General features: G+C 41.9%; 1 protein-coding gene and 1 long non-coding RNA gene across 5 annotated transcripts in view; one reads left to right on the top strand and one right to left on the bottom strand.

Moving 5' to 3' along the window:
• The window catches only part of LOC110827961 (uncharacterized), a 500,889-nt gene that overhangs the window by 140,752 nt on the left and 345,707 nt on the right, over positions 1-14,430 (top strand). The gene's annotated exons all lie outside the window — the stretch shown is intronic.
• The window catches only part of LOC110827962 (neural cell adhesion molecule 1), a 428,987-nt gene that overhangs the window by 9,567 nt on the left and 404,990 nt on the right, over positions 1-14,430 (bottom strand). For all 4 annotated transcript variants that reach the window (XM_087358315.1, XM_087358313.1, XM_087358312.1 and 1 more), the window contains exon 10: positions 1,129-1,425. In XM_087358315.1, coding sequence (XP_087214441.1) covers positions 1,129-1,425 — 297 coding nt within the window. The remainder of the gene's footprint in view (positions 1-1,128; positions 1,426-14,430) is intronic.

Raw genomic sequence — 14,430 nt, forward strand, 5'->3', positions numbered from 1 at the left:
CTTTAGTTGTATAATACATTGCATAAGAGTGTACGTAATCTTGTACACATATCCAGTCTGACATAAAATCACCCCTTTAACGCTTTGTGTACATCAGTCAAACTCTATAATTTGAATGTTGTTCTTGTGAATAAGCTGACGACAGTGTTAATAATAAAAGAAAATCAGCCCAGATATTTCTGTCACTTAACGCAAAGATAACATTTCAATGTATGTAAAAAGAACACGAAGAAGAAGGTGTACGAATTCTGCTGTATGTTATTCATTTACTCACATCTGAAGTCCATGTGTCTGAAACACACGAACACAATGCGCAAATTTCGCCCTCTGTATATTTGAAAATATACAAGCCTGTAATCTGTGATATACCGAATATTATCTTCTCAGGTGCAAAAATAGTGATGTATCATCTTAGATCTTGAACATGGTACCCTACTGATATTTAAAAACCCGAATTTAAGCGGTGCGCGCATTTTAAGTATGCGTTGTCCAAATGATATAAGCAATCAATGAGGTATTAAAAATCGTTTATAACCCGAAAGTTAATCTTCTCCAACAAGAGTTGGTTCTAGACCTAATTCAGTTCCCAGTTACAGAAAGTTATTTCCTAAAGATAACTTCACATTTAATAATCATCTCTACGTTTTTCCCCGAGAAATCTCTTTCGAAGACGTTTTATCACATAAATTTAATATAAATGTCTTTCTCCCATCCGAGGTACATTTCCAGCAGATTAAGACTTTTTTTTATTTGTGAAATCTGAGGGTTTCGCGGAGTGTGGATTGTAGTCTTACGTGTTATGATGTCGTTTGGTCATGGAGGTAATTACCAACTTATCGGACCAACATATCGTCAGAGCCATACAAAATAATCGGTCGAATCGGCAGTGACAACAGAGCGTCACAACTAAAAAGAACTCAGTTATTTGATATACCTTTGTCATTAGTATAAGGAGTTTCTGGAAATATAGTTTATTTTATTACACTGATAATTCATGTTCGTAGATTTCAATTATTTGCCTCCTTCGTTATTGTGTGATATCAGTTAGTGTTTGTCCCACGAGGGCTCTTGTCATAGTTACGCAAAAAATCGGACGAACAGTTGCATAATGTTAACTAGTTTTGTTACCTGCAGGAACTAACTGAAAGACGCATGGTTCAGCCTGCCGACCAATGGCGTTACGCCCCCAACATGCCAGGGTCCCGTAATCTCTTTCTGACTTCGGTGTATATTTGAGGTCACTAGTGCTACCATTCCCCGTGCCGAAGCGGGACTTCTCGACCTCAAAACTCTCTCCACTGTTGTTGAATTGCCAAACGAAACTGACATCACTCGGATCAGCAGTCACGTGACATCTGACTCTCAGCACTTCGTCCAGCGAAGCCCCTACCACGGTAACATCCTCACTTTTGCAGACTGGAGCATCTGAATAAAAGGAAAACAACACAGTACGGTTATCATCGGATCACAAAACTGATTCTATTTGAATCCAGACCTGTCAGCATAACTGATTCATGTTTGATACGTATCAACGAAAAGATTGCATCACACGGTACCGCTCGTGGCCTGACTGGAACATCGGCTATTCAGACTATGGCAATTTCGTTGTTTACCATAGAACACAACTTTCTTCAAAATGTTTCAGTTTCTTCGAACATAATCATATAAACATGTATCAGATATCCACTTCATTACCAAACAACTAATTACCACTGCGTGACAGAGTTAGCGCTGTTGTTATTAATATAAAGGGAAGTGTTGTTCTGGAAGGTAGTACTGACGCGTGTACCCCTCGCTTGTCTTAATAGTTTCCCTCCAAGTTGTTTAAGGAGTAATAGAAAGCTCAAGTGACTCGGAAAGCACGTTGAAGTGAAAAGAATTGTGGGAAATCGTTCGTCATATGTTTCAAGGTACTGTCCCGGAATTAGAAAAATCGCGATGCTGCTTCGAAAAACAATTATTGTTCAAGTGCTTCATTACCTCTCCATATTTTTTGTTTCAGGATTTTTTCTTTCAAAAAACCAGGCGTACTCTTGAAAATACAAAACATCCATCGCCATCATAATGATCATCAATTTAGGCTACGTGTTTCAATTTTTCGTCTTCAGTTGTGCAATCTTCTCTACAAAGTTTGTTCTTGTATTCTTGTACCAGTAGGGTTTATTTCAGCATGAATTTAATGAGTGATACTGAATTCATGCATTTTGAAAATATGAATAAATTTTATATTCTTTGACTGTATATTTTCTATTTCGCCTCATAAATATTATTGCAATAGTTATAATTATGGATTCGTATTCAACCTTCGTTGTTGGGTTGTCACTTTATTTAAGAAGTGAGTCGGAAAAATTATTAGACACAGATACGATATTATAGTTTATTTATTTTTATGAGGTTTTATTTGTTGCTTATTTTAGACCTACACTTTTTCTGAAATTCTTGTACGTATGTATTAAAACAATTTTCTCCTTCATACGAGAACATCCAAGACGATTATAGATTAGTGTCTACTGTTAAATTTTAGTGCTGATCACTGTTACACCTATTATTGTATTTGGTCCTCGAAATATGCACTATCGTTTAATGTTGAAATGGTCTTCCTACACTTGTATATTAATTATTTTATATTAATAATCGGCAACAACAATAACTGGTGGTAGAATTTTTTTGTTGGTATTCAGTTTCACACAACCAACAGAGACTGAAATTATACGTCACAGTGGTGAGTTTCAATGAAGCTTTTGGGTAATCGATTTCAATCAAAGTATAGACGAAGTAACGATATGTGACATGAAATAAGTTCGTAAGGCGGAAAAGTAATGGGATATGTAATGACGCTGTCGTTAAATGTGTGTTTTCAAACTTCATCTTTCACGATATATGCCAGGGATTTTCAAAGCCGATTAGCTGTCAAGTGTGCTGTAACGTTTCCCGGAAAATGTTTCACAAGGTCATTATCAGAAATATGTTACGAAAAGCAGGAAATAGAATGTCACAATTGTCCCTTTCACTGTCAACGTTTCAGAATCATTGATACCATCATCACTGTCTCACGCCGAATATTGTTTTAAGCACATTGCCAATAAGACAAAAAATACTTCTGCATGGTGGAATATGAAGGTGTGGTCAGAAATTAAACTGTATGTAATCATGGAAAGAAATAGTCTGAATAAGATTCATAAAGCAGTAAATTTAAGCTTTACAAGAACTTTTGTTTGTTCTTGTGTACTTGGGAAATTATACATGAACTGATTTTAAACATGTCGCTATTCTATATCTATTTTCCTTACGAATCTAACTGAAATTTACTAATACTGTTCTAGATCAGTCGGTTGACGCTGTTGGGGAAATGATCATTGTTTAATCGAAGAGTCATAAGAAACCCTTAAGTACAAAGGTCAGAGTTATTGGACGTTACATTAGGTGGACCGTACATCTACCTCTTTAATTTGAAAAATTAAACAAAGTTTAAATTTTTGTCATTGCCAATTTGTGCTGTACCGCATGTGTTCTAAATGCTACCGCACAAAGTTCTTGGTGTCGCCATTCTTAGAAAACATGACAGCCGAAATATTGGTAAGTTATTCTGGTTTGAAAGTATTAGTTTAGCTAATAGACTAACGCCATTTCTTGCTAGTAAATATTTAATATTGACACAAATTATGCAGCGCAAAACGCTATGAAGACACTACATAATATGTTGAGACAGAGTGCTTATTTCTGACAAGTCAGAGTTATTCAAAGAAATTCGTCCATCTAAAGAGATAAGTTTGGAAAAATTTTCACAATTTTTCAAAGGAATTCTTCGACTTAATAACATGTGTTGCGTGTATCGCAAACTTGTTTCCTTATAAATCTTCAGTATGTTACAATATATTTAGAATCAGACTGAAATATTTAAAATATGTAAGAAATGAACTTAAATGAATCATACATTCGTCTGTGCTGCTCTAATATGTATATGCCAGAGAAAGATGAAAGAGGAACGAGAAGAACAAGCAGGAGATGAAGACTGAGGAAGGAAATCAATTCGTTTTGAGAATAAGAAAGAAGAGAAAATAAAAGATGGAGGATTTTGTGCTAGAGGAAAAGGGCGCCTGAAACTGACGTGTTGATGACAAATGCTCAACGACGGTACGTTTCATCTTGGCCTCCCTGCCGCCTACCCGTCTATCTTCTCCGTGTTTCGAGTAAATATATAGGAACTCCCGAAAAAATTGCATGTTATATTATCTGTTACTTACGGACCATAGAAGTGAATATGTCTATTTCGAGTGGCTCAAAATGAACAGCGACTTGTTTATTTTATTGTCACTACTGAAATAATGATTTAGATCACTAGTCATCTGTTGGCATCTAGAATGTTGGACAATGACACTGACTGAAACATCGTTGTCATACATGGCATTGGTAACATTACCAAATAAATTAATTAAAGATATTCATAAAAATAATTATTGGGTGTTCAGACACGGAGAAGCACTCCTTTCGTCACTTACTACTGCAGGATTGTTTCTGAGATTCTGAGAGATTTACGAACTTACTAAAATTATTTTAAGTCAAGGGATTGGTAGCACAGTTATACTGATAATGAACTTGCAGTTCATGTAAGAGAACTAGTAATTTATCGATATGAGTCTTCTGGATAAGTAACGCCGTGAGGATTTGTAGGTACATACATATTGCCTCCATCTTCATCCCCGAAAACGAAAGCAGGCAATTTGCACCTCCGAAATGCAGGTATCTACGTACAAGTCTACAAGCTACAAACGAGGAGAGAAACATGGACGTATTCATTCCGTGAGAACTTCAAATCCCGTATAATAATTAATAACAGTGAACGCAATTAATTCAAGCTATATACTGCTGTTTCACCTTCACTGTTTGAAAGTGTAACCCATCGTGATTGCTCACTTAAGTAAAATCTATCTGGTTATTGATCAGGTTTGAATTAAATGCGGACAAATTTAGCACTGATGTTACCACTACGATTTATTCGGCTGTACCACTCATCCTTCTATATTCTTTCTTTCTTTCTTTCTCTCACCCTCTTTTAGCCGTAGGTGTCGAGGTTTTATTTATTTTATTGATCTATTTGGACAATGTTACGATCCTTGGATGAGTGATCAGCCCGACGCAAGGCCTGTACCTATACAAACACAGAAATGCGCGGAGTGGGAATCGAACCCACGGTCCCAGCGGCCAGGCGCATTCCTCAGACCGCGTGGCCACTGCGGAGCCTTCTATATAAACGGGTAAAATGGCTACATCCTCATTAAATAATATATTAACACATACAATTTGCTTAGCTTCTTTCCCTTATTTTACACTACTGTTTTCACACGTATCGGAGATTATTTAAATAAACCATGGCTTATATACACCTCCATGTCTTAAATTAACCTCATCAGCAGTACCGGTAAATTGATCCAGACAAGATTAATGGTATTAATAATAAGCCTATGAATTCATGCACGTTAAAATAACCCATTTAAAAACGTATGTTTTAATCCGTATTTATGAAACACGATGTCAAATTGTGAACAAACATAGAATCCGCAGAGATAAATGAAGTTCATAGTTATAGACAGATGAAGGTGCACTGCACTAATGGCACCCAGTCTGTTACAGTGCTGTAATGCTATATCGAATAAGATGTCTAATATCAATCGTCATTAATGCTATATTAATTTCAAAATTCTCCACACCCGGTCTCAGCCAGACCCGGTCTGTACCAGTCAGGGTGTCTGGTGTAAAGGATTTCAAAATTCGAAATTTTTTCAAATATTTCAAAAAGATCGTAATTTTCAGTTTCCTATCCCTACTTGAACCGATCTCTGCCACACTCAGTCCCTGCGAAACTCGGTCTTTGTTTCACCCTTTCTCTGCCGGACTCCGTCTCTGCTTCACTGGGTCTCTGCTTCAGCCGGTCTGAGCCTGCCCCTGCCTCTTCAGTGACGCACCAGCAGAGCGGCTCATTCAGAGAACAGACCGTACGGAGACCGAGTCAGGAAAACACCGGTTCCGAAAGAGGCAGGGTACGGCGGAGAACGGGTCAAGCAGAGACATGTTCTGGCAGGGATCGGGTGGGAATATTTTTCAAAGAAATTTCAAATTTTTCAGACTTTTCGAAAAATCAAAAAATGCTGGGAATATGTCCAAATAGCGCACAAAAGTAGAAATTGAAAAATTTGAACTTCAAATTTTTTCAATCATTTCTATTTTTTGTTCTGTGCGCACTTTAGGGAATTTCCAGCATTTCTTGTTTTTCCGAAAATTTTGAACTTTTCAGTACCCTATCCCTAACAGATCCGGTCTCTGCGTGACAGTCTGCCAGACTCGGTCTCTGTTTCATCCTCTCTGCAGAAATCGTTGATTAACTAGATCTGCCTCACAAGAACTCTGCTTCACTCGGTCTGTGTCGTACCCGGACTTTGCAGGGACGCTGCAGGAGAGCGGCACATACAGAAAGCGGATCGTGCAGACCTAGTCTGGAAGACACCGGTTCCGTCAGAGACATGGTACGGCAGAGAGCGGGTCAAGCTGACACATGTTCTGGCAGGGATCGTGTGAGAAGGTTCTCCCCAATCGATAGGTGCCAGAACCGGTATCTAGATGACGCCGTCTCTACCGCAACCTGTCTCTGAACGACCCGGCCTCAGCCGAACTCTCTCTCTGTACGGCATAGGCCGTGTCCGCAGAGGTTGGGCGAAGCACAGAGCGAATGTGGTTGGAAGTGTGAGGCTGATGCAGTCTGGCAGAGACCGGGTCCAGGAGAGAACTGTTCTGATAGGAATGGTGTATATAAAGCTTAGAAAAAAATTCGAATTTTTCAAAATTTTCGAAAAATCAAAAAAACATGCAAATTGTCTGAATAGCGCACAATACCAAAATTTTTCTAAAAAGTCGTTAAAATTTTCAAAGTCCGAATTTTTCATTTTTTTAGTTTTGTGCGCTTCTTGGACGTCTCCCTGCATGTTTAAATTTACGAAAATTTTAAAAAAAATTTAAATTTTTGGAAAAATTGAGAAATGGTTATAAATGTTGTGAAAAGCTAAACTAACTAAAAAATTTCGAAATTTTCGAAAAAAAATTCAATTGAAAGTCTTCAATTTTTTGTTTTGTGCGCCATTTGGAAGATTTCCAGCATTTTTCGATTTTGTTTTAAATTTTGAAAATTTGCCTCAAAACTCTCCTCACCCGGTACCTGCCAGACACGATTTCTAGCGTGGCCTGTCTCTGGCGAACCCTCCCAATGACTGATGGAATTCTGCTGTACACAGTATCTAGACCATCCGTGTCTGTATGGCCCTGTTCCTTACGCGCCGCCGTTGCAAGCAACGCTTCCGGCGGAGACCGGGTGAGGTATAGACGTCCGCCAGAGAGACTGCGAGGCAGACAACGCGTCCGGCCGAGACCTTGTGAGTGTAACGTGGGTCGGGTTTGCGACCTTGGATTGTCAACCCTGATTTATTCACATCAAACTAAATCAGTTACAGTGGTCTGCACATACAGTCATCTCTCTACAACAACACACTCGAGTCTCTCTCTACAACAACAACACACACATTCTCTCACACGTCACTGTCCATCGAGTCTTCTGGTCCCCGAGCTCCGCTCTTCAGACTCTTCTCCTACACGTCGGCCCGTAGCACCCCACTGGACACACGCTGGCCCCTCGGCCGCCCCGGTCCACGTACCCGGTGCCTGCTCACGCAGCCGACCCGTCCATACTCGTCGTCGGCCCGTAGCACCCCACTGGACACACGCTGGCCCCTCAGCCGCCCCGGTCCACGTACCCGGTGCCTGCTCACGCAGCCGACCCGTCCATACTCATCGTCGTCGGCCCGTAGCACCCCACTGGACACACGCTGGCCCCTCGGCCACCCCGGTCCACGTACCCGGTGCTTACTCACGCAGCCGACCCGTCCATACTCGTCGTCGTCGGCCCGTAGCACCCCACTGGACACACGCTGGCCCCTCAGCCGCCCCGGTCCACGTACCCGGTGCCTGCTCACGCAGCCGACCCGTCCATACTCGTCGTCGTCGGCCCGTAGCACCCCACTGGACACACGCTGGCCCCTCGGCCGCCCCGGTCCACGTACCCGGTGCTTACTCACGCAGCCGACCCGTCCATACTCGTCGTCGTCGGCCCGTAGCACCCCACTGGACACACGCTGGCCCCTCGGCCGCCCCGGTCCACGTACCCGGTGCTCGCTCACGTAGCCGACCCGTTCTTACTCGGCGTCGCACCAGACCTCTCGTTGTCTCCACTCACTCGACTCCACCAATGTCCGCAACAGCATACCGCTTGCAACTCACTTCTACATCCTGACTCAAACACTCTTCCTTTCCAACTACTCTTCAACACTCTCCCTTTCCAACTACTCTAAAACCGCTTGTCATTCGGCTTTTATACAAATACAACAATGTCATTAAATAGACACAACAATTATAAATGAATACAACAATGTCATTAAACAGACACAACAATGTCTAGCGCAACAATGCTAAACGCAACAATGCTAAACGCAACAATGTCTATAAACTAACAACAATGCCAGACGCGACAATGTCAATAAACAGACTACTAAACTGTTTATAGACATTGTTATGCTGCTCTCAAGGCAACACGTCACATGAGGAAGTGACTGGTTAAGGCAGGGAGCTGATGCGGCTGTCAACGAGTCATGCAGGGACCTGCTGAGATGGAGACGAATTCTAGCAGAAAGCTGTTCTAGTGAAGTTCGGGTGTTGGGAATTTTGAGAATTTTTGAAAAATTTCGAAAAATCAAAATATGCTGGAAATTGTCCAAAAAGCGCACAAAACCAAATTTTTGGAAAAATTCCACTTTCAAATTTTTTTTGAAAAATTTCAAAATTTCTTGGTTTTGTGCGCTTTTCAGACAATTTCCATGGTCTTTGATTTTTCGAAGATTTTGAAAAATTTCAAAACTCTCACCAAGAGACGGATGCCAACCTCGGCGAATGCCTCACCCTGTCTCTGCCGGACTCGGCCTCGATCCTTTCCGATTGCTGACTGCCTCGGTTTCTGCACAACCGACCTATGCAGGGCACGATGCGAGGCCGACCGTGTCCCTGCAGGTCTCGTTACCTGCCTTACGTGTTGCATCCCTCACCTCGGCTTATAGTAGACGGCACTAAGAGACCGTGTGAGGCACAGACCACGTTCGTCAGAGACACAGTACATCGGACACAGTCCGACGGCAATCTGTCCTGCATAGCATCAGATGGGGTGAAATTTTTTCAAAATTTTCGCAAAATCAAAAAACGCTGGAAATTGTCCAAAAAGCACACAAAATCAAAAATTTTTGAAAAATTCCACTTTCAAAATTTTTTTGAAAAATTTCAATTTTTTTTGGTTTTGTGCGCTTTTCAGATAAATTCCAGCGTTTTTTTATTTTTCGAAAATTTTGAAAATTTTGAAAAAAATGTCAAAACTCTCACCAAGAGACGCATGCCATTCTCGGCGAATGCCTCACCCTGTCTCTGCCGGACTCGGCCTCGATCCTTTCCGATTGCTGACTGCCTCGGTTTCTGCACAACCGGCCTATGCAGGGCTCGATATATGGCCGACCGTGTCCCTGCACGTCTCGTTACCTGCCTTACGTGTTGCATCCCTCACCTCGGCTTATACAAGACGGCACTAAGAGACCGTGTGAGGCACAGACAACGTTCGTCAGAGACACAGTACATCGGACACAGTCCGACGGCAATCTGTCCTGCATGGCATCAGATGGGGTGAAATTTGAAAGAAATTTTGAAATTTTTTCAAAATTTTCGAAAAATCAAAAAACGCTGGAAATTGTCCAAAAAGCGCACAAAACCAATAATTTTTGAAAAATTCCACTTTCAAAATTTTTTGAAAAATTTCAATTTTTTTGGTTTTGTGCGCTCTTCAGACAATTTCCAGCGTTTTTTGATTTTTCGAAAATTTTGAAAATTTTGAAAAAATTTGAAAACTCTCACCAAGAGACGCATGACAACCTCGGCGAACGCCTCACCCTGTCTCTGCCGGACTCGGCCTCGATCCTTTCCGATTGCTGACTGCCCCGGTTTCTGCACAACCGGCCTATGCAGGGCTCGATATGTGGCCGACCGTGTCCCTGCTCGTCTCGTTACCTGCCTTACGTGTTGCATCCCTCACCTCGGCTTATAGAAGACGGCACTAAGAGACCGTGTGAGGCACAGACAACGTTCGTCAGAGACACAGTACATCGGACACAGTCCGACGGCAATCTGTCCTGCATGGCATCAGATGGGGTGAAATTTGAAAGAAATTTTGAAATTTTTTCAAAATTTCCAAAAAATCAAAAAACGCTGGAAATTGTCCAAAAAGCGCACAAAACGAAAAATTTTTGAAAAATTTCAAATTTTTTTGGTTTTGTGCGCTTTTCAGATAATTTCTAGCGTTTTTTGATTTTTCGAAAATTTTGAAAAAAAATTCAAAACTCTCACCAAGAGACGCATGCCAACCTCGGCGAATGCCTCAGCCTGTCTCTGCCGGACTCGGTCTCGATCCTTTCCGATTGCTGACTGCCCCGGTTTCTGCACAACCGGCCTATGCAGGGCTCGATATGTGGCCGACCGTGTCCCTGCTCGTCTCGTTACCTGCCTTACGTGTTGTATCCCTCACCTCGGCTTATAGAAGACGGCACTAAGAGACCGTGTGAGGCACAGACAACGTTCGTCAGAGACACAGTACATCGGACACAGTCCGACGGCAATCTGTCCTGCATGGCATCAGATGCGGTGAAATTTGAAAGAAATTTTGAAATTTTTTCGAAATTTTCGAAAAGTCAAAAAACGCTGGAAATTGTTCAAAAAGCGCACAAAATAAATTTTTTTTTGAAAAATTCTACTTTCAAATTTTTTTGAAACATTTCAAATTTTTTTGGTTTTGTGCGCTTTTCAGATAATTTCCAGCGTTTTTTGATTTTTCGAAAATTTTGAAAAGATTTCAAAACTCTCACAAAGAGACGCATGCCAACCTCGGCGAATGCCTCACCCTGTCTCTGCCGGACTCGGCCTCGATCCTTTCCGATTGCTGACTGCCCCGGTTTCTGCACAACCGGCCTATGCAGGGCTCGATATGTGGCCGACCGTGTCCCTGCACGTCTCGTTACCTGCCTTACGTGTTGCATCCCTCACCTCGGCTTATAGAAGACGGCACTAAGAGACCGTGTGAGGCACTGACCACGTTCGTCAGAGACACAGTACATCGGACACAGTCCGACGGCAATCTGTCCTGCATGGCATCACATGGGGTGAAATTTGAAAGAAATTTTGAAATTTTTTCGAAATTTTCGAAAAGTCAAAAAACGCTGGAAATTGTCCAAAAAGCGCACAAAACCAATAATTTTTGAAAAATTCCACTTTCAAAATTTTTTGAAAAATTTCAAATTTTTTTGGTTTTGTGCGCTTTTCAGACAATTTCCAGCGTTTTTTGATTTTTCGAAAATTTTGAAAAATTTTCAAAACTCTCACCAAGAGACGCATGCCAACCTCGGCGAATGCCTCACCCTGTCTCTGCCGGACTCGGTCTCGATCCTTTCCGATTGCTGACTGCCCCGGTTTCTGCACAACCGGCCTATGCAGGGCTCGATATGTGGCCGACCGTGTCCCTGCTCGTCTCGTTACCTGCCTTACGTGTTGCATCCCTCACCTCGGCTTATAGAAGACGGCACTAAGAGACCGTGTGAGGCACAGACAACGTTCGTCAGAGACACAGTACATCGGACACAGTCCGACGGCAATCTGTCCTGCATGGCATCAGATGCGGTGAAATTTGAAAGAAATTTTGAAATTTTTTCGGAATTTTCGAAAAGTCAAAAAACGCTGGAAATTGTTCAAAAAGCGCACAAAATAAAATTTTTTTGAAAAATTCTACTTTCAAATTTTTTTAAACATTTCAAATTTTTTTGTTTTGTGCGCTTTTCAGATAATTTCCAGCGTTTTTTGATTTTTCGAAAATTTTGAAAAAAATTTCAAAACTCTCACCAAGAGACGCATGCCATCCTCACGAATGCCTCACCATGTCTCTGCCGGACTCGGCCTCGATCCTTTCCGATTGCTGACTGCCGCGGTTTCTGCACAACCGGCCTATGCAGGGCTCGATATGTGGCCGACCGTGTCCCTGCACGTCTCGTTACCTGCCTTACGTGTTGCATCCCTCACCTCGGCTTATAGAAGATGGCACTAAGAGACCGTGTGAGGCACAGACCACGTTCGTCAGAGACACAGTCCGAAGGCAATCTGTCCTGCATGGCATCAGATGGGGTGAAATTTGAAAGAAATTTTGAAAAATTTTCAAAATTTTCGAAAAATAAAAAAACGCTGGAAATTGTCCAAAAAGCGCACAAAACCAATAATTTTTGAAAAATTCCACTTTCAAAATTTTTTTGAAAAATTTCAAATTTTTTTGGTTTTGTGCGCTTTTCAGACAATTTCTAGCGTTTTTTGATTTTTCGAAAATTTTGAAAAAAATTTCAAAACTCTCACCAAGAGACGCATGCCATCCTCACGAATGCCTCACCATGTCTCTGCCGGACTCGGCCTCGATCCTTTCCGATTGCTGACTGCCGCGGTTTCTGCACCACCGGCCTATGCAATGCTCGATATGTGGCCGACCGTGTCCCTGCACGTCTCGTTACCTGCCTTACGTGTTGCATCCCTCACCTCGGCTTATACAAGACGGCACTAAGAGACCGTGTGAGCACAGACAACGTTCGTCAGAGACACAGTACATCGGACACAGTCCGACGGCAATCTGTCCTGCATGGCATCAGATTGGGTGAAATTTGAAAGAAATTTTGAAAAATTTTCAAAATTTTCGAAAAGTCAAAAAACGCTGGAAATTGTCCAAAAAGCGCACAAAATCAAAAAATTTTGAAAAATTCCACTTTCAAAATTTTTTTGAAAAATTTCAAATTTTTTTGGTTTTGTGCGCTTTTCAGACAATTTAAAGCGTTTTTTGATTTTTCGAAAATTTTGAAAATTTTTCAAAACTCTCACCAAGAGACGCATGCCATCCTCGGCGAATGCCTCACACTGTCTCTGCCGGACTCGGCCTCGATCCTTTCCGATTGCTGACTGCCGCGGTTTCTGCACAACCGGCCTATGCAGGGCTCGATATGTGGCCGACCGTGTCCCTGCACGTCTCGTTACCTGCCTTACGTGTTGCATCCCTCACCTCGGCTTATAGAAGACGGCACTAAGAGACCGTGTGAGGCACAGACCACGTTCGTCAGAGACACAGTCCGACGGCAATCTGTCCTGCATGGCATCAGATGGGGTGAAATTTGAAAGAAATTTTGAAAAATTTTCAAAATTTTCGAAAAATCAAAAAACGCTGGAAATTGTCCAAAAAGCGCACAAAACCAATAATTTTTGAAAAATTCCACTTTCAAAATTTTTTTGAAAAATTTCAAATTTTTTTGGTTTTGTGCGCTTTTCAGACAATTTCCAGCGTTTTTTGATTTTTCGAAAATTTTGAAAAATTTTCAAAACTCTCACCAAGAGACGCATGCCAACCTCGGCGAATGCCTCACCCTGTCTCTGCCGGACTCGGCCTCGATCCTTTCCGATTGCTGACTGCCCCGGTTTCTGCACAACCGGCCTATGCAGGGCTCGATATGTGGCCGACCGTGTCCCTGCTCGTCTCGTTACCTGCCTTACGTGTTGCATCCCTCACCTCGGCTTATAGAAGACGGCACTAAGAGACCGTGTGAGGCACAGACAACGTTCGTCAGAGACACAGTACATCGGACACAGTCCGACGGCAATCTGTCCTGCATGGCATCAGATGGGGTGAAATTTGAAAGAAATTTTGAAAAATTTTCAAAATTTTCGAAAAGTCAAAAAACGCTGGAAATTGTCCAAAAAGCGCACAAAATCAAAAAAAATTGAAAAATTCCACTTTCAAAATTTTTTTGAAAAATTTCACATTTTTTTGGTTTTGTGCGCTTTTCAGACAATTTCCAGCGTTTTTTGATTTTTCGAAAATTTTGAAAAATTTTCAAAACTCTCACCAAGAGACGCATGCCATCCTCGGCGAATGCCTCACACTGTCTCTGCCGGACTCGGCCTCGATCCTTTCCGATTGCTGACTGCCTCGGTTTCTGCACAACCGGCCTAAGCAGGGCTCGATATGTGGCCGACCGTGTCCCTGCACGTCTCGTTACCTGCCTTACGTGTTGCATCCCTCACCTCGGCTTATAGAAGACGGCACTAAGAGACCGTGTGAGGCACAGACCACGTTCGTCAGAGACACAGTACATCGGACACAGTCCGACGGCAATCTGTCCTGCATGGCATCAGATGGGGTGAAATTTGAAAGAAATTTTGAAAAATTTTCAAAATTTTCGAAAAATCAAAAAACGCTTTAAATTGTCCAAAAAGCGCACAAAA

This window comes from Zootermopsis nevadensis, unplaced genomic scaffold, assembly GCF_977971745.1.
Source record: "Zootermopsis nevadensis isolate Lab colony 2312 unplaced genomic scaffold, Znev_1.0 Znev_ptg000029l, whole genome shotgun sequence".
NCBI classification, from domain to species: Eukaryota; Metazoa; Arthropoda; class Insecta; order Blattodea; family Termopsidae; genus Zootermopsis; species Zootermopsis nevadensis.